The sequence below is a fragment of the Puma concolor genome, chromosome D4, assembly GCF_028749965.1.
Source record: "Puma concolor isolate L17-30 chromosome D4, mPumCon1.1.hap2, whole genome shotgun sequence".
Lineage (NCBI taxonomy): Eukaryota > Metazoa > Chordata > Mammalia > Carnivora > Felidae > Puma > Puma concolor.
In genome coordinates, this window is record NC_141679.1 from 94,832,783 (window position 1) to 94,856,957 (window position 24,175).

The window sequence follows — 24,175 nt, forward strand, 5'->3', positions numbered from 1 at the left end:
GGCCCCTCAGCGTCCGGCGCCGAGCGGATAGGGGCGGAGTCAGGCGGGAGAGGGAAGGGGGCCCCAGGAGGAGGGGCGGGGCCGGAGGAGGGAGGGGGCACTCGGGGGCGGGGTCGGGGCGTGGCGCCCCGGCCCCGCCCCTCCGGGGGTCGCCACCTCCCGCCGGGTCCCGTGACGCCGGTAGGAGCGCGCGAGTCACGAGTGCCCGCGCGGCCGACCGCGGCGACATGGCTTCGGAGCGGGACGTGCGCGCCCGGCTGCAGCGCGCGGGCCAGGAACACCTGCTGCGCTTCTGCGCCGAGCTGGCTCCGGGGCCGCGCGCCGCGCTCCTGGCCGAGCTGGAGGCGCTGGAGCCCGAGGCGCTGCGCGAGCACTGCCAGCGCGCGGCTGCGGCTTGCGCCTGCCCCCCGGGCCCGGAGCCCGGCCTGGCCGCGCGCCTGCGGCCCCTGCCCCCTGAGCGCGTGGGCAGCGCGAGCCGGTGCGACCCTGAGACGCGGCGGCTCTGGGAGGAGGAAGGTAGGCGGGGCGGGGGTCCCCGGTCGGGGTGGGCCTGGCCGGCGCAGGGGGCCTTGCCCAAAGTGGGGTGACAGGAGAGCTTGTACTTGGAGGAGTTTGGCGCGCCTCGTTCCTTTGTGGGGTCTCCGTTCACACGCCAGCTCGCGACTCAGGTGCAGGGCTCCAAAAGCTGCGAAGGTGGCAGCCGCCCTCAGGCGGCTTCCCCCTCCAGCGAGTGCTTTGTGCAGGCGCACACCTGGATGGTCAGCTGCCCAGGCCACAAGCCTACTGACAGCAGGGAACCCCTTGCACATTTGTACACGCTCCGTTTCACAAGCGCGCTGGCCCCGGGTGCACTCTTGGCTTCTTGGCCTTACGGGTGAGGCAGGTGCTCCTGGAGGGAAGCTGCCCAGGGCCCCCGCCAGACTGCTCTGACCAGTCTGACCTGGTGTTCCCTCTGAAGGACCCAGGCTGGGAATAAGCCCTGGAGGACATCATCAGGACCTCTGATGGGTCTGGACAAGGTCAGATTTGGATGGGGCCCTGGCCCACATGAGGTCGGAATGTTGTTTGGAGATCTCTGTTCTGTGGCTCTCAGAAGTTTTAGAGTCCTGGGCGCACGTCTGGCTTGCTCTGAAGTGAGGGGGTGGTTATATGGCAGGTCCCAGGGGTCCCCTCACGGCACCCTCTGCCCCCAGGTTTCCACCAGATCGCCCTGAGCAAGGTGGCTGTGCTGCTGCTGGCTGGTGGGCAGGGCACGCGCCTAGGCGTGACCTACCCCAAGGGCATGTATCAGGTGGGGCTGCCCAGCGGGAAGAGCCTGTACCAGCTGCAGGCAGAACGGATTCGGCGGGTGGAGCAGCTGGCCGGCGAGCGCAGCGGGACCCAGTGCGCCATACCCTGGTGTGCCTTTCCCTCCTCACCCTGTCCCCAGAATGATCCCCTGCCCACGCAGCATCAGCCCTGCCCCACACCAAGACTCGAGTCCCAACCCCCAGCCCCAGCCCGGACTCCGAGGCCAGCCCCTATCGGAGCCCTGGATCCCCGAGCGGCCGGGCCCTTCCAAGGGCCTGCTCAGCCCTGCCTCTCCTCGCAGGTACATCATGACAAGTGAGTTCACGCTGGAGCCCACCGCCAGGTTCTTCAAGGAGCACGACTTCTTCCACCTGGACCCCAACAACGTGATCATGTTTGAGCAGCGCATGCTGCCTGCTGTGACCTTTGATGGCAGGGCCATCCTGGAGAAGAAAGACAAGGTTGCCATGGCCCCAGGTATGCCCCGCCCCTGAGTCAGGGAAGCGCTGCCTGGTCTAGAACAAGGAGCTAATCTGAGGTCAGGAGGGCTGCACGCGGCCAGAACGTTATGCTAGAAGGCTGTGTGGTCCTGGGCGACTGGCCTCCTCTCTCTGGGCCTTGATTCCCATGTGTCGCATGACACAGCCATAGGGCTACTTGGATAGTGACACAGAGCTGCCTCAGGTACAAGGTCCAGCCCCAGGGGCCTCTCCTGCCTCCAGCAGGCTCTGGACTGGATGGCTGAAGCCCCGGGGACTGGTCCCTTTCTCCCTTGGCAGATGGCAACGGAGGGCTGTACCGCGCACTGTCAGACCACCAGATTCTAGAGGACATGGAGCGTCGGGGAGTGGAGTTTGTGCACGTGTACTGTGTGGACAACATTCTCGTGCGGCTGGCTGACCCTGTCTTCGTCGGCTTTTGCGTGCTGCGCGGCGCAGACTGTGGGGCCAAGGTGAGCCTCCCCGCCCACTGCCCGGCTGCCTGCCTCGCCCCGCCCCCGGCCCCGCCCCCGCCAGCCTTTCCTGTCTCTGCCTCGGCTGCAGGTGGTGGAAAAGGCGTCCCCGGAGGAGCCGGTGGGGGTGGTGTGCCAGGTGGACGGAGTCCCTCAGGTGGTGGAGTACAGCGAGATCAGCCCCGAGACCGCACGGCTTCGCGGGCCCGATGGGAGCCTCCTCTACCACCTGGGCAACATCTGCAACCACTTTTTCACTCGAGGCTTCCTCCGGGCTGTCGTCAGGTGTGCTCAGCAGGTGGCCAAAGGTGCTGGCCAGGGAGGCTGGCCTGAGCCCAGTGGGGCTGCGGTCAGGGGCCAGCCTGGGTTGGGGTGCATTTAAGTCGGCCAACGCCACCAGACCTCTAGCAGCTGCTATAAGGCTCTGGGGCCCGGTTGGCCTGCTCTTCCTCCCCACACGGTGGCTGTGGCCTCAGGCGCCACCTCTGCCCTGCGACTTGCCAGCTGCCATTTCACCTGGGCGGGGATGTGGCCAGTGGTGCCAGTCTCTCTCGCGGGCTGGGGAGCGTAAGAGGGTGCCTGTGTCCTTCCGGAGACAGGGCTCAGCTCCCGGGGCTCCTGTGCCCTGCGGTGTCCGTCTGTCGGCCCATCCTGCCTGGCCAGGTGTGCAGAGAGGTGGGGAGGGGGCTCCCAGGGGTGTCCGTCTGAACCGTGTCTTTCCTTCTTTTGTTCTCCTGTCTCCCCCCCCCCAAGTGAGTTTGAGCCCTTGCTGAAGCCACACGTGGCTGTGAAGAAGGTCCCGTACGTGGATGAGGAGGGAAATCTGGTAAAGCCGCTAAAACCAAATGGGATAAAGCTGGAGAAGTTTGTGTTTGATGTATTCCCGTTCGCTAAGTTAGTGGCAAAAGTCGTTTATTTTTTTCTTTCTCTCCTCTCCTTGTTTTGGTGGTGGGTTCTGAGACCTAGTTGGGCTGGGAAGTGGAGGCTTGTGGGGGACAGTGGGGATGCACCTTTGCAGTGGGGGGCCAGGGGCTGTAGGCGGGCTCCAGAAGGGGGCTCACACTACCCCTGCAGTGTGAGCATGGTGACATCTGGAGCAGTTGGAGTCTTGGGGGCTGTGCTTTGGGGGCCACCCCTGCCACTCCTGAGCCTTCCGTCTGCTCCTGGCCGGGGTTAGGAGGCTGTTCCCGGGCGGGGGGGGGGGGTGGCTGGGGGACTCCCAGGGGACTTGGCCCTCGATTTGGGGCCTCAGGGTCTGTGGGTTTGGCAGGTGGGAATGGGGTGGTGGGGGGGAATCAGGCAGCCCCAGGGATCTCAGAAACAAAGACACACGCAGTGACTGTGGAACAGACCTGTGTGGAACAGACCACCATTTAGTCGTCGTGAGCCCGGTGCAGGCTTTGCCTGCCCAGGACCAGGGCCTCTGGGTCAGGACATCTGGTCACCAGCTGTCGTCCGCACAGGAACTTCGTGGCCTTCGAAGTGTCTCGGGAGGAGGAATTTTCTCCTCTGAAGAATGCTGCCTCGGCTGCTAGCGACAACCCCACCACGACTCGGTGCGCCCTGCTCCTACAGCATTACCGCTGGGCCCTGCAGGCAGGGGCCCACTTTCTGGATGCATGTGGGGCGCGGCTCCCGGAGCTGCCCAGGTGAGTGTGCCCGTCAGCATGCTCCTCAAAGGACAAGGGTGTCAGGGTCCAGCTCCCCACCCCAGGGTCCAGCTCCCCACCCTTGCCGGCTCCACTGCTGTCTGAGCTGCGCTGGGAGCTTGGGCTCCAGCACCACGCTGAGTATGGGTGGCCACGCACCCGGCCCAGCCATACAGTGACTGCCTGCAGCTTTGAGCCCAACTCCTCAAGGTCTGCTCAGGGCCTTGGGGAAGGTGGGTGGCTGCCAGCCTTCCTGACTCATCTGTAAGCTCTGAAAGCAAGACCTAGGCATGATGTGTAGAAAAACAGCAATGCAGGCCACGTTTCGGGACTGGAAAAGGAAATGACAGAGCCACCACCTAAATCGCGCTGCGCAGGGGGACCTGTGCGGGGTACCTGCAGGGCTGAGGAGTGTCTTCCAGCCCAGATCAGAGCTGATCACTCAAGTCAGGGGCAGTTTGCCGAGGGCTCTGGGGGTGCCGTGGAAGGGAGTGTTGCTGAGAAAAGATCTACGGGAGCTGGGCCAGGCAAGGCCAGCCCCAGGGCACACACCCTGGAGCAGGTGCTGACACATGGGCTCCCACAGCTCGCCCAGCAGCGGAGAGCCTCCTGCCATCTGTGAGATCTCGCCTTTGGTATCATACTCTGGAGAGGTGAGAGTTGACTGGCTCATTCAGGTCTTTTCTGGGGTAGGGATGCATGATTGGGAGGAGGGCTGGGGAGTGGTGGATGCTGGGGCAGAAAGTCACAGCTCTGCCTCACGTTACCGATGAGACAAATAGTTCTTCAGATACAGAGGATCTTCTAGGACGTAGGGTAGGTGAGGCCATCAGGAGGCCTCCAAGGGCCAGGAGGATATCAGGTGAGGCCAGAGGCTAGGGTTCCAGCCAGGCTTTATGGGAGCCTTGCAAGGAAGGAATGCTGGCGCGGACCCTTTGAGAAGATCTGGGCTCAAGAGGGCCTGGGTCTGCAAGTGGCATCCGACCCTTAGTGCTGGGAGCGAGTCTGGCCCTACCCCACACGGGCTCAAGGCAGAATATGGACCCCACCGGGGGACAGAGGTTAACGTGTGGACATGTTGACATCCTTGTTTCCAGGCTCTGGAGGCGTATCTGCAAGGCCGGGAGTTCCCATCCCCGCTGATCCTGGATGAGAACCGGGCCAGGGCTCTGCAGCCCCGACTTGCTCTCTGGCCTGCCAACCCCGGGGTCCTGAGGGGTGGCGCCGCTCCCGTCATCGTTCCCGGGGACACAAGTGACCAAACAGGGCTCTCTGGCCGTGCTCCTGGCTGTGAGGTCTGGGCGAGAGGCAGAGGTGCGGCGTCCTCGGGGACGGCGGCAGGCCTGCCTCTGTCGGAGCGGAGACGTAGGTGAGGACGACAGCACCTCAAGCCCTACGCGCAGATCCGCCCGGCGGGGAGCACCGGCCGCTCCAGCTTTTCTGCAGACCCACGGACGGACGAGGCGAGAGGAGGGGACGGTGTCCGTCCCCTGCAGGGTGACCTGTCCACAGGTGCCGCTCCCTCCCTCTCTTGCAGCTGACCAAGTACCTGGCATGGCGGGGGCGGGGGGGGGGGTGTCACGGCCTAGCCCTCCAGCCCCCCAGTGCCCACCAGCTACCCCCACCCACCCCCCACGCACAGCCTGCACACCTAAAACTGAATTCTCTCAATCTCCCTTGGAGGCCTTGGCTCCTCGGCCAGGGCTACGGTTGGTTCAGGCTGCTGAATTTTAGCTCTTTTCCCCAACAACCAGTCGGACCAATTCCAGTGGCCGCACGTGGTGGCTAATTGGTCTGAAATATAAGCAGGCGGGGAGCACCGTCCCCCAACCAGCTTGCTAGTAGCTTCTGACAGATCTCGGTGCTCACGGACCTCCCGCGCTCTCTGGAGGGAGACACAGACTCCACGTACGGGGCCACGGTCCCCACGCTGCACCCCTGCGGCCCCACCGAGGCTGGGGAAGACCCGCTGGCCCCCGGCCCCTAGCCCTGCTGCTCCGGGCCCCAGTGCCTGCTGCTCTCCCCTCCGGAAAGCAGCACGGGGCACCTCCCCGCCCGCTGACGCGAAGGGCGGCGTGGAATGCAGCCTGCCGCTCCGCCAGGCCGCCTGCTCCCACGCCCTCACGCTGCGGCGACACCCCCACGGAAGCCGGTTTCCCCAGGGCAAGGATGTCAGCTGGGCGGTGGGTTCAGAGGCCGCTGACTCCTCCAGTGGCTCGTAGTGGACTAGCGGAGGGTGGACGGGTGTCCCCGCACCCGGACCTGGGCGTGGCGGCGGGGTCGGGGCCAGGCCCAAAGCCCAGAGGAGGACTCTGCTCCCACCCGCGCTGTGCCAGTCCTTCGCAGACCTCAGAACCGAACCGCGTGCCTTACGACGCTTCTCCCAGCTGCTCCGCTGGCAAGCAGAGGGCCCGGGACAGAGGAGGGCCAGCCAAGGCGGGGGCCCAGGTCCGGGGTCCTGCCCACAGCTGCTGCTCCTCACTGCCACAGCCCGACGACCGGGCAGCCTCTTTCCTACACCAGCTGGGGGAGCTACTGAAACGGCCTGTTTTTAAAGACCCCGTTTAGGGGCGCCTGGGTGGCGCAGTCGGTTAAGCGTCCGACTTCAGCCAGGTCACGATCTCGCGGTCCGGGAGTTCGAGCCCCGCGTCAGGCTCTGGCCGGATGGCTCGGAGCCTGGAGCCTGTTTCCGATTCTGTGTCTCCCTCTCTGCCCCTCCCCCGTTCATGCTCTGTCTCTCTCTGTCCCAAAAATAAACGTTCAAAAAAAAAAAATTAAAAGTTTAAAAAAAAAAAAAAAAAAAGACCCCGTTTATTGTAAAAGAATCACAGCTGCGTGTAAAGTTCCAAACACGGCCCAGAGATCCGGGGGCACAAGAGCCTTCGGAAAGGCTTTTCCACAGGATTGAAGCACGTCCCCAAACCAGGAACACGGGTGGAGCCCTAGGTCACTGCTCACACGTGCGCGCTGCTGTGCACGCTGCACTCAAGAAGCAGGACGGGCCCCTCAGCACAAAACTGTCCCTCCCCAGACAACCGATAAGGAAGCAACGGGCTTCTGAGAGGCTGCCAAACTCCTTGATTTCCCGCAGAACGTGGCGGATTCCCAATAAACGCAAGATGCCGTGATTGATCCCTGGCCTGGCGAGCGCAGTTTCTGACCGGCACGGGTGCTGGGAACGGCAACCAGGGGTTCCCAGCTCCGTGCATCCGACAGAGCAAGAGGCCACACGCTGAGCCCGCACCTGCTCTGGGCGGCCTAGGAGTCCCCTCGAGCTCCCACCCAGCTCTTCGCCAGGGTCTCAGGGAGGCCAGGGACCACCTAGTGAGTCTGACACCCTGCGGTGGGGGTGGGGGTGGGGCAGAACCACCCCACCCCACCCCGGCTAGGTCTCCAGGGGTGGGCTCCCGCGCCCTCAGCTGGAGAGCCCGGTGACCCACCCTCCAGATACCACCTTCTCCCTGCTGTCGGCATGCGCAGGGACGGACGCACGAGGGCACCGCTGGCACTACCGGCAGAGCCCTGTGTGGGGAAAAGACCCGCAGGGGCCTCGGGGATGACCCCCGCTAGGGAAGGGGGGGGGGCGGAGAGCAGGAGGCGCTTTCTGGGGCAGCTTCAGACAAGCCAGGGAGGCGCACACGCCGGGGAGCCCGCCACACACCCCTAAGTGCGGCGGCCAGGACTGCGGGAGGCGGCGGGCTCACCCGAGGGGGCCGGCAAGGAGCGGGGACGGCCCTCGGCGCTGCGGGGCTCGCTCCGCCCTGCCGCGTGTCTACTGAGGGGAAACGCGCGCACAACTCGCCGCGGCGGCCGTCCGCGCGCCCCCCAGCCCATCGGCTCCAAAGAGCGGACACCGACAGCCGCCCCGCCTCGACTCGGGCTCGCACCGGACCCGCTGTCCTCTCGCTGAGCTGCGGCCCCCACTAGCTCTGGGCCGGGAAGTCAGCCCGGGGCCGGGAGTCGAGCCCCGGGGCGGGAGCGCGGGGCGCCGGACGTCCTGCCAACCCCACGGAGCCGGCGGGTCCCGGGGACGCGGTACCCAGCCCAGTCCCAGGGTCTGCGCCGGCGGGCTGCGCGCAGGCGCGGGCGGGCAAGCGCGTCACGGCGCAGGTGCGGCCGTGCGCCGACGCGGCGGGACGTAAACACCCACGCAGGGGCGGGGGGGCCACGAGGGCGGGCGCAGGCGCGGTGGGGACTAGGAGGGCGCGGCGCAGGCGCATTGGCCGCGCGCGCGATGGGCGGGGTGTGGACGGCGCTGCGATGGCTGCCCGCGGGTGTCGGACCAGCGAAGCCCCCGGCGCCTCTCAGAGCCCGGCCTCCTGACGCCGCCAGTGGGCGGGGTCGCCCGGGCCGCCGCCACCGCTGTCATGTATCCGCCGCCGCCGCCGGCGCCACATCGGGACTTCATCTCGGTGACGCTGAGCCTTGGCCAGAGCTACGACGGCAGCAAAAGCTGGCGGCGGCGCTCGTGCTGGAGGGTGAGGGTCGGCGCCGGGCCGGGGTCCCGCGGCCCGCCCGCCGCCCCCTGCCTGGAGCGCAGGCGCTCGTCCGGGCCCGGGGAGCGGTGGTCGCCGGCCGCAGGCCGTCTTTACAGCCCGCGCTCGGCGGGGCGGGGTCGGGGAGGGGGAAAGCTGTAGGCTGCCCCTCGGTGCGGCGGGTCAGGAGCCCCGCGGTCTCGGGCTGCAGGGCATCGACACCCCCACATCGGGGCAGATGCGGGGTCCCGCCGGCTGCCTGAGACGGAACACGCGCGTCGCGCGAGCCTTTCCTCACGGCCCCTGCGATAGGACACGTATGGCTTCTGCGTCTGTTGTTTATTTCCGTTCCCCTATACCGTCTGGAATATCCCCGCGGCTCGTCAGTCTCTGCCGCCGGGGCGCTTCCCCCGGTTCAGAAACCGGACCTTGGGAGTTACCCACTGTCCTCCCTGAATTTGCAGCGGTCGCACGTGTCCCAGCTGTGTTGTTTTCCGTCCCGTAGAAATGGAAGCAGCTGTCGAGATTACAGCGCAACGTGATCCTTTTCTTCCTCACGTTTCTCCTGCTCTGCGGGCTCCTGTCCTACATCAGCGTGGCTGACCAGTGGAGAGGTACCGGCTGCGCGTGTGCCTCAACCCCATGCGTGTGCGTCACTGACTGCGGGTGGCTGGGCAGAAGCGGTCTGGCCGTGCGCCTTAAGCGCCTGGAGCGTCTGCGAATTGGCGAGAAGCGCAGATGAAAAGGAGCGGAGAGTGTCTTTAGCCACCCTGCTAGAACGTGGCTCGAGTTAATGTGATGTTGCCCGCCTGCTTCCTGGGTGTCCGGTGTAAGGGCCGGCTTCTCCGTCCTCTGCGCCTCACGGAGATGTTCGGGTCCTGAGGTCGCGTGCCCCGTCCAGACACGCTCCCTGAACTTCCTGACACGTGTTACCGTGTGTTCCGAGCGGCCGGGCAGTCTGGGTGAGGGCGTAGGGAACCCCTGTGGGGGAGGAAAGCTCAGGAGCTGCTGCAGGCGGCTGGAGACAGCTGCACATAGGCCAGCGTCTGCGCTTCCTGGGAGGGAAGCCGCTGAGGGGAGGTCCGTGTGGGCTGGGCTGCAGGACAGAAGCTGCCAAGTGCTTTGAGGAAGGTTTGGTTACCCTTGGCCGTTCTTGAGTTGGTTTAAAGGACCTTCCCCAGGTCTCACGGTGTCCTCTCGTGGTGAGGAGCGCCCACCTAGACGTGTTCCTCCGCGCGCTCGCTCGGGCTCTCCTTGGGGCTGTGCGGCACGTTTGGGATAAAATCTGTTCTCTCGTTTAGCCGTGGATGGCAGGTCAGCGGAAGAGCGGAAGGTGAGACCAGCAGATCCGCCCGTCTTGCCGGCTCCTCAGAAGGCAGATGCTAATCCAGAAAACTCGCCGGGGCTTTTACCCCAGGTATGTTCGGTGAACTACACGTGGGGTTGCGACCGGGGTCGGTCCCACGGGCGTTTCAGAACCGCGCGTGATGTTCCGCACGGACGGGGGAGCGGTTCTCTCCCTTGTTGTTTGTCTGATGTTCGCGCCCTGCGCCCCTTATCCTGAGCCAGTAGGATGACGCTTGGGGCAAGGAGGAGGAATATCCTTTCCTTCCTTCCCCTTGGATACCTGCTGGTGAGCGAAACAGACCCGCCCCTTGTCTGGGGGAGCCGCGGGCCGGCGGGAGCAGGCCGGTGGCCGTGGTGTCCTCCAGGGATGAGGCTGGGGACGGGACGCTGAACTGCGGTGTGAGACTGGGCGGCCGCCGGTCCTGGGTAGAGTCGGGAGAGCAGGGCTTGAGTCCAGTGACGTTGCCCGAGGCAGGGGGAGCTGGGCTTGTTCAGGGAGCTGCAGTTTCAGAGGGCGTGGGCGGGGAAGGGGGCTGGGGTCAGGCCCCACGGGGAGCGGCCAGGAGGCCTCTCTGCAAACCGTCTTACTCGGAGGCCGTGCGTCAAACGGCTCACGTCCTCCCTCGTGGAGCCGACGCGCACGTCTCTCGCTCCTCTCGGCCGCTCTCGCGCACCTGGGCTCTCGTGACGGCGACGGGAGCAGAGCCCGCCTGCACGGTTGCCCGCCGAAAGACACGCTTCCATTGCTCGGGAGGCCCGTGATCCCGTCTGTGGCGGCGGCCGGGGTCGGTGTGCACGGCTCCCCGGGTCCGGGCCTCGGGGCGCGGGGCCCCTTGTGGCGGGGCCGCCGGGACCTTTCCTGCTGCTCGGACTCCGGCGCTTGTGCCCCAGGCCCGGGTCAGCCCCGGTGCTTTGTGTGCGGCCGGATCCCGTCCTCCTGGCCACGGGGGTCCCGGCTCCGTGGCACCGGCGTCTTTACAGCGAGGACCTCTTCACGGGTCCCGTGGGTACTGAGCGGCAGAGATGTGCTCGATCCCTGAGTCGGCCTCCTTGCTGCGTCCTGCGGAGGAGGGGCCTCCTCCTGCCCTCTGCCGACGACAGGCTACGCCTGGGCCCCTGCGCTCCGTCCCCGGACCCGGTGCGCTGGCCACCCGGTTCTGAGCACGGAGGGTGGGGGTCCTGGGGCACAGGCCCGGGACAGTGTTCTTTGCGCCTCCATCCACGGGGACGCGGCTCTGACCCTTTATTGCTACCTTTAGGGTCCGTGACGGCCTGGAACCCTCCTGGGCCAGGATGCTAACCCACTGCCCAGGGCTGCGCCAGCCCGTTGGCACAGTCTCCGCCCCGGTTGGTCAGGGCCCGGAGATCGCGAGAAAGGATCTTCTGGCCAAATCTGCATGTTGCCGTGGGAGCGGGAAGGCATCTCCTCTGGGGGCCGTGCGCCACCAGCCATTCCACGTGGTCCGTGGGGTTGGGTCTGATAGGGAGAGCATCCCAGGTGGAAACGGAGTGGCGGCTCCTGGGGCGTTGAACTGTTTTCACGAGTGGCTCTTGCTTCGATCTAGAAGCCTCAGAGGCATTTCCGACGGGGACCGCCCAACCTGCAGATCAGAGCCCCCGACAAAGACTCCAAGGACCGGAGGCAGGATGACACGAGGCGGAGGGACGAGGTGGTGGGCGACGCTCGTCAGGAAGAGAGCACACAGAGAACGGTGGTCAGGTACAGGGAGCGCCAGAGACGAGGCAGCACGGGTCGCCAGACGCGCGGAGGCCGGTCCGTTTGACGTTTCCTGAAAAACAAAGGGATAGGATCGGCGCGCTGTCTGAAGCGGCTTCTCCTCTCAGAGCAGACAGTGGAGGGAGCGGGACCCCGGTGGGGGCGGGGCCCTGCCTTCTCCGCGTCGTGCCGCACGGAGCGGAGGGCCGCCACGAGCCCAGCCAGGCTGTGACCGCGGGCGTTTGCATCTCTGCCCTCAAGCCGGCTGACTCCTCTTCCTCCTCTCCCTGAAGCTGGAGGGGTGCAGTGATCGAGCCGGAGCAGGGCACCGAACCCCCTTCGAGAAAGGCAGGGGGCCCCCCCACCAAGCCTTCCTCACAGGCCCCCGGGATTCAGAACCAACCAGGTAAGGCCCCGCCTGCGCCCCGTCGGGCCTCACCCGGACGTGGTGACGGAGAGGGCGCGTGGACACCCAGCTGGGCACCCGGGCGGGCCCCAGCTCTCTGTAGAGCCTTGGGGAGGACACGGGGCTCCACGGCGGCCCGCGGTCCCAGGCCCATCGCGGCAGCCACAGGCCGCCTGTGCGGGAACTGCCCGCGTCCGTGCCAGCGCGGGGCCCGGGGAGAGCGAAGACACGGCCCTGGCTCGGTGGGGTCCTGGGGTCCTGCGTTCTGGCACCTGTAGTGGGGGGCCCCCGGGGCACTGGCGCTTTGTACGCCCCGTGCGGCCTGTCTGCTTTGGTTCTCGTGGCAGCCTTTGAGGTCATCGGTCTGTCGTAGGCCCGTTCCACGGACGGGAGAACCGAGGTTAGGCCGGCAGCGGCCACGGCCATTTGCCTCCCGGAGCGGGGGCTCGCGCCGGGTCAGCTGAGCCTGGGGCCCGGGCTGTGACCCTCCAGTCCTGTCGCTGTTGCCGCTGAGGAGGGGAGGAGGAAGAAGGAGCCCAGAGCCCGGACGGGCGGCCCGGGCGTGTGGGGGGAGGCAGACTGGGCCTCGGGCCACACCGAGAGGACACGTGTCGCGAAGCCGCCGACGCCCACGTTTCTGTCCGCCTGCTGGCCCTGTAACTCGTGCCTGGTCCTCCGACGTGTGGAGGGGAGAAACCTTCTCGGTCGGCGTCAAGGCCACCCTGGGAGGGCCCCAGGGCGGCCTTGGGTGTGTCTGCCACACGCTGTTCCCTCCCCGAAAACACCCAGAGCTGCTGACGCACGACGCGGGCACCTGTGAGATGAGGCGCTCTCGTGGAGGTCACCGGGGCCCGCCCGCCACGTCTGATGCTCCCCCGGCCGGATTGCACAGCGCGGCTGCCGTGGCGGAGCGGCAGGCACCGGTCTGCTGCCTCAAACACCGCCGCCCACCGCGCGTTCCCCGCAGCTCCAGAGAGTCGTGCCCGCCGGGCGTCTGGTGGAGGCGGACGGGCGCAGGCCAGGCGGATGAGAGGCCGAGCCGTCGCGTGTGGGCCCTGGAGGCCTCGCCACCTTGGCAGCCGCGTCCAGCCGTGCGGCTCCGAGCCCGGCGGCGCCGCGCCCCGATCTTTGGGGTCGTCCGCTGCTGACCTGCGGCCCCGGACGGTGTCCCCCCACCCCACTGAGCGCCCCGCGGCTTGGGGCTGCAGAGGGGCGGTGTCTGAACCCTGGGCGGTTCCGGTCCCCACGACCCGCCGTCTTCCTCCCAGCCTCCCCGAACGAGCGTCAGAGGGCCGTGATAGACGCCTTCCGCCACGCGTGGACCGGCTACCGCAAGTTCGCCTGGGGCCACGACGAGCTGAAACCCGTGTCCAGGTCCTTCAGCGAGTGGTTTGGCCTGGGACTTACGCTGATTGACGCCCTGGACACCATGTGGATTTTGGGTCTGAAAAAAGGTACCTGCTCGTCCCCGAGCACGCGGCCAAGTTCCCCCGGTGGAACGCTTGGGCGCGCGAGTGAGCGAGCCGTGCCCTGGAGGGTGTAGACGCCACTGTTTCCGTCTGAGGAGCTCTCCCTTCCCCTGGGTGGCAGGCAGTCGCTTTGTCCCTTGATGGCAGGCGTCCCGGGGACGCTCAGGGCAGTCGCCCCCTCGGCTCCCGGCCGAAGGCCTGGGCTGGCGTCCGGGGGCAGTTCCAGCCCGTGCTCCCGTCCTAGCCGGAAAGGGGCTCCCTGGTGGGAGGCGGCACGTGATCCTATAAGGCCATCGGCGTCCCGGGTCTCTCCATCACACCCTTCTCAGGCCACGTGGACGGGGTGTGGTTGAGGCTACGGGTCTTTGGGTACTTCCGAATCGGTCTCTCGGAGTCCATTTCCGGTGTTCCGTAGAGGCCAGAGGCTCCCCCTGAGTTCCTCACGTGGCCCTTTGTGCCGTGGCCTTTACCCGTCAGCGTTGGTGCTCACGACGGCACGCTGGCTGCCCGTCCTCCGGGTGCAGGGGGCTCCGCGGTGTGTCCCCTTGCCGTGGGAAGTGATGGCGAGGCCCCTCGGGAGAGAGAGACACGAGGACGCACGTGGCCCCAGAGCCAGCGAGCGGTCACGGGGGCGCCGGGACCTGTAACCTGCTGCCGCTCCCACCCCGTCTCCCGTCGCAGAGTTTGAAGAAGCCCGCAAGTGGGTGTCTAAGAAGCTCCGGTTTCAGAAAGACGTGGACGTCAACCTGTTCGAGAGCACGATCCGGATCCTGGGCGGCCTTCTGAGCGCCTACCACCTGTCCGGGGACGACCTCTTCCTGAGGAAGGCCGTGAGTGTCCGGGCGCCGGTGGAGGTTCCGCGGCTCGAGGGGCCCCCGGGGGGTGGGGGCGGGGGTCTGTTCCGGGTCTCCCGTCTCCCCGGTCGTCTGGGTCTCGCTCCCGCGCACGTGCGTGGGAAGGTCCCTGTCACCGTCGCGACCCGTGGGGAAGCGCTCTCGGGGCTCCTCGGTCTCACCGCTGTTGAGCGCCGAGGCCACGTGAAGCCAGTGAGGTCCCGTGTCCGCTTACGGGGGTGAGCACGGGTGGCGGGGGTGGGGCGGGAGGGTGGGCGTCGTGGAACGGAGCCGAGGCTGGCGTGTGACGGGAAACCTCGGTCCTCGTCGTGTCGCGTCATCAGGAAGACTTTGGGAATCGGCTGCTGCCTGCGTTCCAGACGCCCTCCAGGATCCCATACTCGGACGTGAACATCGGCACCGGAGCCGCCCACCCGCCCCGCTGGACCTCGGACAGCACGGTGGCCGAGGTCACGAGCATTCAGCTGGAGTTCCGAGAGCTCTCCCGCCTCACGGGGAGTAAGAAGTTTCAGGTACGGGGGGGCCGGCCTGCCGGCCGGAGGCGTCACACCAAGCGGAGGCGTGCGTGGACTTGACCCCGGGCCGCGGGACCACCGTCCTGTGTGCTTTCCAGTCCCTCGTTCCTCGCCTTTCCTCAGCTGCGCGGGCGGGAAGGGTGTCGACTGGGGGCTGAGTCCGAGCGCGGGCCCGTGTCCTTGGGGTCCCAACTGCCCCCTGCCTCGTGCTGTGGTGGCCCCCGGGGGTGGTCCGTGCCGGGAGCGAGGCAGGGGCCCACGGTCGTGGGTTTCGGCCTCGCTAGCCCGTCGCTGACGGTCCTTGTGGACCTCGCTCCTGACCCTCGCCCCGATCCTGTTGGCCGGGGTCCCTCTCCTTGTGGGTGAGTCTCCAGGACGCGGCGGACCCTCTGGACTTGGCGCTCTGCCTCGTCACTCTTCCTCTGCCTTAAAAACCTGAGCTGCGATTTGAACGTCAGGAAGTTTTGCCTCTTGGCTTGAACGTCGCGCCACAGTCCCACGTGGGCAGCGGCTGCCACCGTCTGATTCCAGAACCAGGTCCTCGCCTCAGGAAGTAGGCCAGCGCACCCTAGCGCTCCCACCCGGGCCCCCTGCCTCGGTGGCCGCAAACCCACTTGTCGTGCGTGGCTTTCTCTGTTTGGAATGCTCGGCGTGAGCGAGGTCCTACGTACGGCGTGGGCCGTCTGTGGCCGGTTCTGTCGCCACGCGTGACGTCTTCGTCCGCGCTGGAAGCGTCCGGGAGAAGCGCACCCGTGTCGTAGCACGTGTCCGAAGCATCCCTTTTCGTGGCCCGGTGGTCTGCCATCGTGCGGTCGGACCACGTGCTGTCCGGGCTCTCGTGCGTTGAGGAGCAGCTGGGTCGTTTCCCACGCGGGGGTGGTAAGAGCGGCGCTCCCGGGAGAAGGTTCCAGGCGCACACAGGGCTCTGGCTTTTCCGCGGCAGCCCGCGCTTGTCCTCCGGTCTTCCTCGGTAGCCTTCGCGGTGGGCACGTGAGGGTGCCTCCTCTGGGCTGTGGATTTTGTCCTGATGACGTGTGGCGTTTTCCAAACGCCCGCAGGCCCCGTGTTCATCTCCCGGGTGGAGGTGGGCGTCCGGGTGCCTGTCTGCTTGTCGGCGGATTAGCGGCTTTCCTGTCGTTGGCTCGTACTCCGGAAGCTCAGCGTCTCTCTGTTTGCTCTGAGACGCCGGCCGGGCGCCGTTGCGATGCCGGATCTCTGTAGCTGCTGGAGACCCAAGGGAAATTGAAGCCGCTCCTGCCTCAGAGGACTTTGTAAAAAGGGGCGGGCGTACGTGGCGGGTGGAGGCCAGGAAGTCACTCCCCAGGCAGGGTCCCGAGCGCCGCGAGCAAACGCGCACAGGGCCATGGAGCACAGATGCGTGGCGCTGCCCGGGAGGAGCTGAGGTTGGTTGGGTCTCGAAGGATGAACAGGATCGGCGGGCGGGTGTGCCGCGACCGCGGGCTCGGAAGCAGACGCGCCTGCCTTCCCTCCAGCGAGCGGGAGCAGACGGCCACGCCTGGGCAGGAGGTCCCGGGGACCGCGGCTGTGGCCTTCAGACACGGTCCCCTGCCAGGAGGAGGAGCTCAGCCCCGTGTTCGGGGCCCTCGGCATCTGCCCGCTCATCGAGGCAGCCGCGTGTGAGGGTGGGGACCTGGTTGCCGCGTGGCTGGGGCCACCCTCAGAAGCCCTTGCCCGGTGCAGCCGGGCAGGGGAGCGCCGTGGGCCGGGACACCGGCCTCTTCCGTCCTCTTCCGTCCTCCGCTGGGAACGGGCCCGCCTGTCACGGAGGAGGGGTGAGCCGACGAGGCCCGCCTTCCTCGGCTGGCCCGAGGTCCGGCAGCCCCGTCCCCCTGGCTCACCCGCACTCTCCCCTTGTGTGTGTGTGTGTGTGTGTCCCAGGAGGCCGCAGAGGAGGTGACGAGGCGTGTGCACTCCCTGTCGGGGAAGAAGGACGGGCTGGTGCCCATGTTCATCAACACGCACAGCGGCCTCTTCACTCACATGGGAGTGTTCACTCTGGGCGCCAGGGCCGACAGCTACTACGAGTACCTGTTGAAGCAGTGGATCCAGGGCGGAAAGAAGGAGACGCAGTGAGGCCTGTTTCTGCTGCCTCGGGGACGGGGTCCCCGAGGCTCCCCTTGTCCCGAGTTCTCGGTCAGGAGGCAGCGGCCGTGCCGGACCCGGACTCGGCCCCTCCGCGGGGGATGTGTCTCCTCCCGGCACGGCCTTCGTGCCAGAGAGGACGCCTGGCTGGTCACGGAGGTCCCCGGCCCCTCTGCGCCAGGCAGGGCCTGGGGTCTGGGCCCGGCCGAGGGGCCCCCGGCTCACCGGCCGAGCTCTCGTCCTCGGGGTTGTGGAGGCGGCTCTGCTTGTCCGCTCCCCAGCAGAAGGTGGCCAGGGGCCCCTGGGCCTCCCCGCGCTGCCTGGTTGACGCTTCAGACGTGCGCTTTCCCAGACGGCAGTGCCTCGGGGAGCCTCGTCGTGCGGTCGGGAAAACACAGGTCACTCTAGTGAAGGGACTGGAAATCCTTGAAGTCTCACGCCAGGGGGTGACCACGGCCCAGGACCGCTGGGGGTGGGCAGCTCCAGGAGGCCGACCCCTACGGGCAGAGATCAGGGCATCACGCCTGGGAGCCGGAGTTCCCCACGCCTGAACGTGGGGACGTTGAGAGAACCCTGGTGGGCACGTGGGGTCCCGGGTGGTCCACGGGGGCCGGCTGAGAGGAACGACCCCGTTCGGGGGAGCGGCGGGCACAGCCCCGTGTGTGCCCCAGGCCGCCGACTGCCACGAGCCTGCATCTCCAGGCTGGCGTGGTGCCACCCCAGACAGGGCCAGGCCTCTTGGCCACTAGCGTGGGGATGGCAGCTCGTGGCCACGTGCCCGCTCCTGGGTAACCGGGCGGGGGGGTCGGGCCGCGCACCCACCTGGCCTGAGCCCACGGGGCCTGCCGGTTCACAGGTTACTGGAAGACTACCTCGAAGCCGTCGAGGGAATCAAAAGGCACCTGCTGCGCAGGTCTGAGCCCAGGAAGCTCACCTTTGTGGGGGAGCTGGCCCACGGCCGGTTCAGCGCCAAGATGGTGAGCACGGTCGTGATGCAGGTGGGGCGTAGGGGGCCGCACGCACCCGTTTTTCTGGGCCCCCGATGGCTTCGCGAGTCTGGACCTTGGAGAGATGGCTCAGATTCTGGTCGTGGGGCGTGAGCCCTCACAGGTCGACGATGGACTGCGCGGCGGTGTGCGGCGAGGGGGGCTGGGGTCTGTGATGGGTCCCCGGCCCCTCCCCCCTCCCCGCCCCCTGCCCCCTCTTCCCCCTCCCCTCTCTCCTCCCCCCTCCCCGCTCTCCTCTCCCCTCCCCCTCCCCTCTCTCCTCCCTGCCCTCTGCCCTCTGCCCTCTGCCCTGGGTCTAGTTACTTGTCCCCTGCCCCTGGTACTCCATCAGTGTTTGTGGGGTCAGGGCCAGACCCGGGTCAGCATCCGCTCCCCTGGCAGGCGGGTGTCCGTCCGCCACCCTCCCCCCTGCCCGTGTGGAGCTCCAGGGGCCGGGCCCGTAGTGGAGTCGCTTTCCACGTTCCTGCCCTTGTGGGCCCTGAGAAGTCCCCGCTCAGGCCCGTCGACCCCTGGGGATGCGGGGGGCCTGAGGGAGCGCTGGACCCTGCACCCGGTGTGGCCCCCGCCCCCGCCCCTGCCCCACGTGGCCACCGACTCACAGTGGTGAGGAAACCGCTCTGGTTTCAGGACCACCTGGTGTGCTTCCTGCCAGGGACGCTGGCTCTGGGCGCCCACCACGGCCTGCCCGCCGACCACATGGAGCTGGCCCGGGCGCTCATGGACACCTGCTACCAGATGAACCGCCAGATGGAGACGGGGCTGAGCCCCGAAATCGTGCACTTCAACCTGTACCCCCAGAGCGACCGCAAGGACGTGCAGGTCAAGGTGAGCCGGGCCGGGGTCTGGGCGTGGGGGCCCCCTGCGGGCTCGGCCTAGCTCCTCCCGTGTCCCCCCACCCCCCACCCCCCACCCCCCCACCCCAGGCGGCCGAGCTCAGCCCGTGTTGTGTCCCCCATCCCTCCCTCCCCCGCTCCCCCGCCCAGCCGGCCGACAGGCACAACTTGCTGCGGCCCGAGACGGTGGAGAGTCTGTTCTACCTGCACCGCCTCACGGGAGAGCACAAGTACCAGGACTGGGGCTGGGAGATCCTGCAGAGCTTCAACAAGTACACGCGGGTGAGCGCCTGCCCCGCCCCGCCCCGCCCCGCCCCGCCCCGCCCCGCCCCGAGTCCCTGCTCCCCTAGCCGGGGCAGCCAGAGGGGGGCGAGGGCGGGGGCGGTGCAGCTCGCGGTGGCCTCGGGAGTTCGGCGCCACGTGCCCCAGGGTCTCGGGGACCAGGCTCTGTGGCCCGGTGTGCACAGGGCGACTCTCCTCCCGGATCCTCCGTGTGGCCCCGGGCAGCCCTTTCCCACCCCAGACGGCGCCGTGACCGTGGCCCCGACACCCGTCTCGCCCTCTGGGCCGTGGCTCGGAGGTCACGCCGTGTCCGGGGCCCGCCACCCACCCCGGTAGAGCGCGAGCGCCAAAACCCGACCCGCGTACGCCCTGTGGCGGCCGGGCGGTGGGTCCCGGCCTCCTCAGGTGCTCGGGGCCTTCGGGAGGCCGCCTCCGGGTTCCGGAGCACGCGCTGCACGTCGGGTCGCATGAGGGCGGCTGGCGTCTCTGAGGGCCCGTCTGGAGGAGCTGCGGCTGAGCTCCCGGGGGGCCGGTCCCCCGGCGGACCTTGGGGTCGTTTGCCTCAGACCCTGCCCTTGGCCACGGGTGCCGCGGTGAGGCGCAGGGGCCCCGGCCGGGGGCCCTGCGGCCGCCGGCGCCCCCGAGGGCTGCGCCCGGCGTGGGGAGCTGGCTGGGCCTGCAGCCGTGGTGACGCCGCGGTCTCCGCTCTCGTGCAGGTCCCCTCGGGTGGTTATTCCTCCATCGGCAACGTCCAGGATCCCCTCAATCCCCAGCCCCGGGACAAGATGGAGAGCTTCTTTCTGGGGGAGACGCTCAAGTACCTGTACCTGCTCTTCTCCGACGACCCGGCCCTGCTCAGCCTGGACGCCTACGTGTTCAACACTGAGGCTCACCCCTTGCCCATCTGGGCCCCGCCTAGGGTGGGGTGACCCCCCCCGTGGGCACTGCCCGGGGGCCTCACACGTCTTGCGTCTGTGGGTACCTGTCCTCGGAACCCTGGCCTCGGGTAGGTTCGCTCTCTCGACCTTGGCCGCGGCGTGTCCCCTCGGCCGACTGTCCGTGCTCCAGGGTCAGGCTGATGACATTCCCCAGGGGGTTACCGAGCCTGACGTCTCAGGGCCTCAGAGGTGGTCAGGGCAGCTGGGCGCCCGGTGCTTTGCCGCTGGCTTTGCACTTCTGGCTTGTGGTTCTCATGACGTCGGATGGTGTCGTGAGGTCAGCGCCGTGAATCCCCGAGGCCCCACCTGCTGGGGACCTTCCTGCTTGAATCATGACTTACATTCCTGATCCCCAAACGTCTTCTGTGTGGCCCCAGTGTCTCTGCTCGTCCCCTGGGGCCGCTCTGGGTCTCCTGGACCCACACGTGTTCTGAGATGAGCTGAAGGGACAGCCCGACATGCGGTTCAGCCCGGGGTCTCAGAGTCTGTGAATGTGCCCTGACCCGGGAGTCCTGGGGGGGCACTTGTGACCTCCTGCGAATCCGGGCACCTGGCCGGCTGTGGTGTTTACATGTTGGACTCAGGGATCCTCCCCCGGCCCTGCAGGGGCGGGGAGGGGCGGGTGGACAAGTTCATCCTGCTCCTGGACCACCCGACAGAACGGACTTTCCAGGCAGCATAAACGTGGATTGTTTCCTTTGTTGGTAAACGGGTCCTTTACCGTGAAACATCTTTGCGTAGTTTGAGAGAAAGCCATCGTCGCTTTGGGGCGCTTGTGACTGCAGTGCACAGGGGTGTCAGGTTTCCAGCCCGATAATCCTGCCGTCCTCCATACATAAGTTAGCACATACGCACCTTACCTGTCGTTGGACGAGATAACGCATCAGGGCGTGGGAGCGGAAGGTGTGCTTCGCGGCCTGTCCCAAACACAGACCCACAGCAAAGAGAGCCAGCGAGCGCCACGCCCAAGTTCTTTCCTCAGCTTCTGTGTATTTCGTGAAACACAGAAGTTCACAAAATGCAAAATCGGATACCTCGGAAAGGTCAGCGTAGAGAAAAGATTCCTGTGGTGGGGCAGAGCGGCAACATCCACCTCCCGTTCTCCCCAGAAACAAAACAGCAGTAGAACCGTCGCGGTCAGTTTTGACAACAGCCAATGAACCATGAGGAAAAAAGGAAGTGTGGCTCCATGAAAGGAACAAAATTAGTTGCTAAAAACTGTCGCTAAAGACAGTCCAGCCTTGAGAATTGTTAGAAAAGGACTAATAAAACTAAATTAAACGTTCTCGACTTGAACACACACATGGAAGTAGGGGAAATTGGGGAAATACTACGAGCACACGGAGATTACCAGAGAAATTACCAGAGGGAATAATTATTAAAAATCCTCTTCCATTGAAATGTGCAGCAGTTGAAAGATTCATCAGCAGAGTTCCGTAGCCACAGCAGCGAGGAGACCACAGAATGTGAGCCGTGGACAGAGCCCGAGGGACAGGTCCCACCCTCCGCAGGCCCCACAAGTCTGTTAGAGTTGGGGTCTCAGGCAAAAGGGGATTTGAAACAGTGCTGAACGCTGACCAAATGTGACGTTCTAAGATGTAAATTAGAAATTCAAGAAGGTCAGACACTTCCTAGTAGAATCAACACAAGACGACCTGGGATAAGTGGTGGGGGAGGCTTGACCGCCGTGAGCGGTGACCTGTGACGTGTAGACCCACGGCAAGGCCAGCCTCCCAGTGAGGGAGAAAAAAGGCCGGAAGGCGGGAATGGAATGATGCTTTGATGAGAAAAGTTGTCACCCCGGAGTTCCATGTACAGCAAAACTGACTCAGAAATGGAGAATTCTGGGTACTAACAGGGGAAAGCCGGATGGCTTGTCGCCAGGTGGCCTGACGTGCATGAAATGCTCCAAGGACTCTGGGCGGAACTGCTGCCGGATGGGAACTCGGGGCTCTGTTAAGACGCGGCTGGGATGCGTCAAATCAGTTACGTGTTTGGCTGCCACTCCTGTTTTTATTCTCCAGGATTTAAAAGCTGTTCATGGGAGATCATTACAAGTTTATGTTTTGGGGCCCACAGTGTGCAGCGTGAGTTTTGAGAGTAGCTACAGAAGCAGACTGGTCTGAGCCGTCTCAGAGATAGGTCGTGTATGTTAGTGAACACAGTCGCTGTATGTGTGGACCAGAGTGTTAGAAATTCGGGATGTCACCCATGATAGCCACGATGAAATTATCAAAAAGATACACGTGGGTGGAAAGGAGAAGAGAGTGAGAATGGTTCACTAAAGTTTTTTAAAAAAAAAGTCCTTGGAAGAAATGAGGCATGAGAAAGGATTAACGTATAGAAAACACTCGCAAAGTGGTAGAAAGAAGTCTTACTGGTAATTATGTAAAATAAAATGGATGAAACCCTTCGATCAAAACCAGAGCTTGGCAGAATGGACTAAAACACAGTGACCCAAGTACGTACTGTCTAGCAGACACCATGCTTCCAAAGATACAAATAGATTGAAGGCAAAAGCATGGGGGGAGACACTCCATGGAAACAGTGACCCAAAGAGAGCTGGGATGGCTGTGAACGCCAGACGAAATAGGCTTTAATTCAAACACGGGGGGTGCCTGGGTGGCTCAGTGGGTCGAGCACCCAACTCTTGATTTCATCTCAGGTCATGATCCCAGGGTCGTGGGGTGGAGCCCTGCATCGGGCCCCACGCCGAGCATAGTGCCTGCTGGGATTCTCTTTCTACCTCTCTGCCCTCTCCGTTGCTTGCACACGGTGTCTTTCAAATAAAAATTAAAAAAAAAAACTTTTAAGAGGTCAACGTAGATGCAGCTTGCTTTGTTTGTATTCAGTGAAAACAAGATTTTTCCACGGGGAAGAAAAGACAGGGTTATAAAGAAGGTAGAACAGTTACAAATGCATCAAACAGCAGAGTCAAATGAAATAGCCGGGTCTCCAGTGGCAGTTGGAGACTTCGTTAGTCGCCTTCAAGATGCACAGACCCGCTAGGGGAAGACCAGCGAGGAAACCGAGGACACGAACAGGGCTACAAACTAGGCAGACCCAACAGACGAGAGCGTCCCTGACAACAGAGTGTTCCTGCTCCTCGAGGGCACATGGAGCATTCTCCATTGTCTGCGTTAAGCCACAAAACAAGTATTAATGCATTTTATTTAAGTTTTTTTTTTTTTTTTTTTTTTTTTTTTTGAGAGCAAGCACAAGCTGGGGAGAGGGGCAGAAGGAGAAGGAAAGAATCTTTAGCAGGGTGCATGCTCAGTGTAGAGCCTGACACTGGGCTCAATCCCACAACCGTGAGATCATGTCCTGAGCTCAAATAGACACTCAACTGACTGAGCCCCCCAGGTGCCCCTACAGATTTTACTTTTATGTAAACTTTATACCCAACATGGGGCTCGAACCCACAACCCCAGGATCCAGACTTGCACATTCCATCAACTGAGTCAGTCGGGCACCCCAGCGTATTTTAAATGATTGAAAGGGGGGGCCTGGCTGGCTCAGTCGGTTGAGCATCCGACCTCAGCTCAGATCAATTTTAGTATATGTGCTGCCGAAGCGAGCGCTGACCTCAGCTCAGATCAAGATCTCACTGCTCGTGGGTTCGATCCCCTCATCGGGCTCTGTGCTGATAGCTCAGAGCCTGGAGCCTGCTTCCGACTCTGTGTCTCCCTCTCTCTCTGCCCCTCCCCTGTTCATGCTCTGTCTCCCAAATATAAATAAACACAATCAATGGGTCAGTGGAGAAGTCAGAAAGGAAGTTAAACACTTTTGAGACCTATGAAATTCAAAGCACAAAGTACACAATTTATGGGATGCAGGGAAGGTTGTGCTCAGATCAAAATCCATAGCTTTGAATGCCTACATTAAAAAAAAATTAAAAATGTATGAGGCGCCCGGCTGGCTTAGTCGGTAGAACACACAGCTCCTTATCGGGGCCGTGAGTTCGAGCCCTGTGTTGGGTGTAGAGCCTACTTTAAAAATAATAATATAGAGGCGCCTGGGGGGCTCAGTCGGTTGGGCACCTGATTTCGGCTCAGGTCATGGTCTTGCGGTTTGTGGGTTCAAGCCCCGCGTCGGGCTCTGTAGTGACAGCTCAGAGCCTGGAGCCTGCTTCAGATTCTGTGTCTCCTCTCCCTGCCCCTTCCCCGCTCACGCTCTGTTTCTCTCTCTCAAAAAATAAACATTAAAAAATTAAAAAAAAATAAAAATAATATAAAAGGAAGAAAGGTCTCCAGTTAGTACCTAACTATGCACCTTGAAGAACTAGGAAAGGAAGAGCAGACTAAACCCAAAGCTTGCAGTGTGAAGGAAATGTGTAGA

At 64.6% G+C, this 24,175-nt stretch overlaps 2 protein-coding genes across 4 annotated transcripts; both read left to right on the forward strand.

The window, feature by feature from the left end:
* Positions 1 to 159: 159 nt before the first annotated feature.
* Positions 160 to 6,455, forward strand: UAP1L1 (UDP-N-acetylglucosamine pyrophosphorylase 1 like 1). 2 transcript variants are annotated; one of them, XM_086684576.1, is made up of 9 exons: positions 161 to 516; positions 1,194 to 1,398; positions 1,592 to 1,767; positions 2,070 to 2,242; positions 2,334 to 2,527; positions 2,996 to 3,136; positions 3,706 to 3,891; positions 4,478 to 4,544; positions 4,989 to 6,455. In XM_086684576.1, the coding sequence occupies exons 1-9, from the start codon at positions 228 to 230 to the stop codon at positions 5,262 to 5,264; spliced, it is 1,707 nt and encodes a 568-aa protein (XP_086540702.1). In that variant the 5' UTR covers positions 161 to 227; the 3' UTR covers positions 5,265 to 6,455. The 2 variants fall into 2 exon arrangements, 1 of the variants encoding a protein (XP_086540702.1); XR_015243249.1 differs by lacking the exon at positions 4,989 to 6,455 and having other exon boundaries at positions 160 to 516; positions 2,996 to 3,068.
* A 1,658-nt stretch (positions 6,456 to 8,113) lies between these two features.
* LOC147575191 (endoplasmic reticulum mannosyl-oligosaccharide 1,2-alpha-mannosidase-like) lies at positions 8,114 to 19,971 on the forward strand. 2 transcript variants are annotated; one of them, XM_086684577.1, is made up of 13 exons: positions 8,114 to 8,369; positions 8,872 to 8,980; positions 9,668 to 9,783; positions 11,279 to 11,433; positions 11,724 to 11,836; positions 13,105 to 13,290; positions 13,987 to 14,135; positions 14,483 to 14,671; positions 16,574 to 16,764; positions 17,634 to 17,754; positions 18,412 to 18,609; positions 18,768 to 18,899; positions 19,616 to 19,971. In XM_086684577.1, the coding sequence occupies exons 1-13, from the start codon at positions 8,259 to 8,261 to the stop codon at positions 19,826 to 19,828; spliced, it is 1,983 nt and encodes a 660-aa protein (XP_086540703.1). In that variant the 5' UTR covers positions 8,114 to 8,258; the 3' UTR covers positions 19,829 to 19,971. The 2 variants fall into 2 exon arrangements, with proteins under 2 accessions (XP_086540703.1, XP_086540704.1); XM_086684578.1 differs by lacking the exons at positions 8,114 to 8,369; positions 11,279 to 11,433.
* The last annotated feature ends 4,204 nt before the right edge of the window (positions 19,972 to 24,175 follow it).

Coding starts and splice junctions, on each gene's coding strand:
- UAP1L1 (XM_086684576.1), top strand. CDS start 228: ATGGCTTCGGAGCGGGACGTGCGCGCCCGGCTGCAGCGCGCGGGCCAG. Junction 517..1,193: donor GCGGCTCTGGGAGGAGGAAG/GTAGGCGGGGCG, acceptor CTCTGCCCCCAG/GTTTCCACCAGATCGCCCTG. Junction 1,399..1,591: donor ACCCAGTGCGCCATACCCTG/GTGTGCCTTTCC, acceptor CTCTCCTCGCAG/GTACATCATGACAAGTGAGT.
- LOC147575191 (XM_086684577.1), top strand. CDS start 8,259: ATGTATCCGCCGCCGCCGCCGGCGCCACATCGGGACTTCATCTCGGTG. Junction 11,837..13,104: donor CGGGATTCAGAACCAACCAG/GTAAGGCCCCGC, acceptor TCTTCCTCCCAG/CCTCCCCGAACGAGCGTCAG. Junction 16,765..17,633: donor GGCGGAAAGAAGGAGACGCA/GTGAGGCCTGTT, acceptor GCCGGTTCACAG/GTTACTGGAAGACTACCTCG.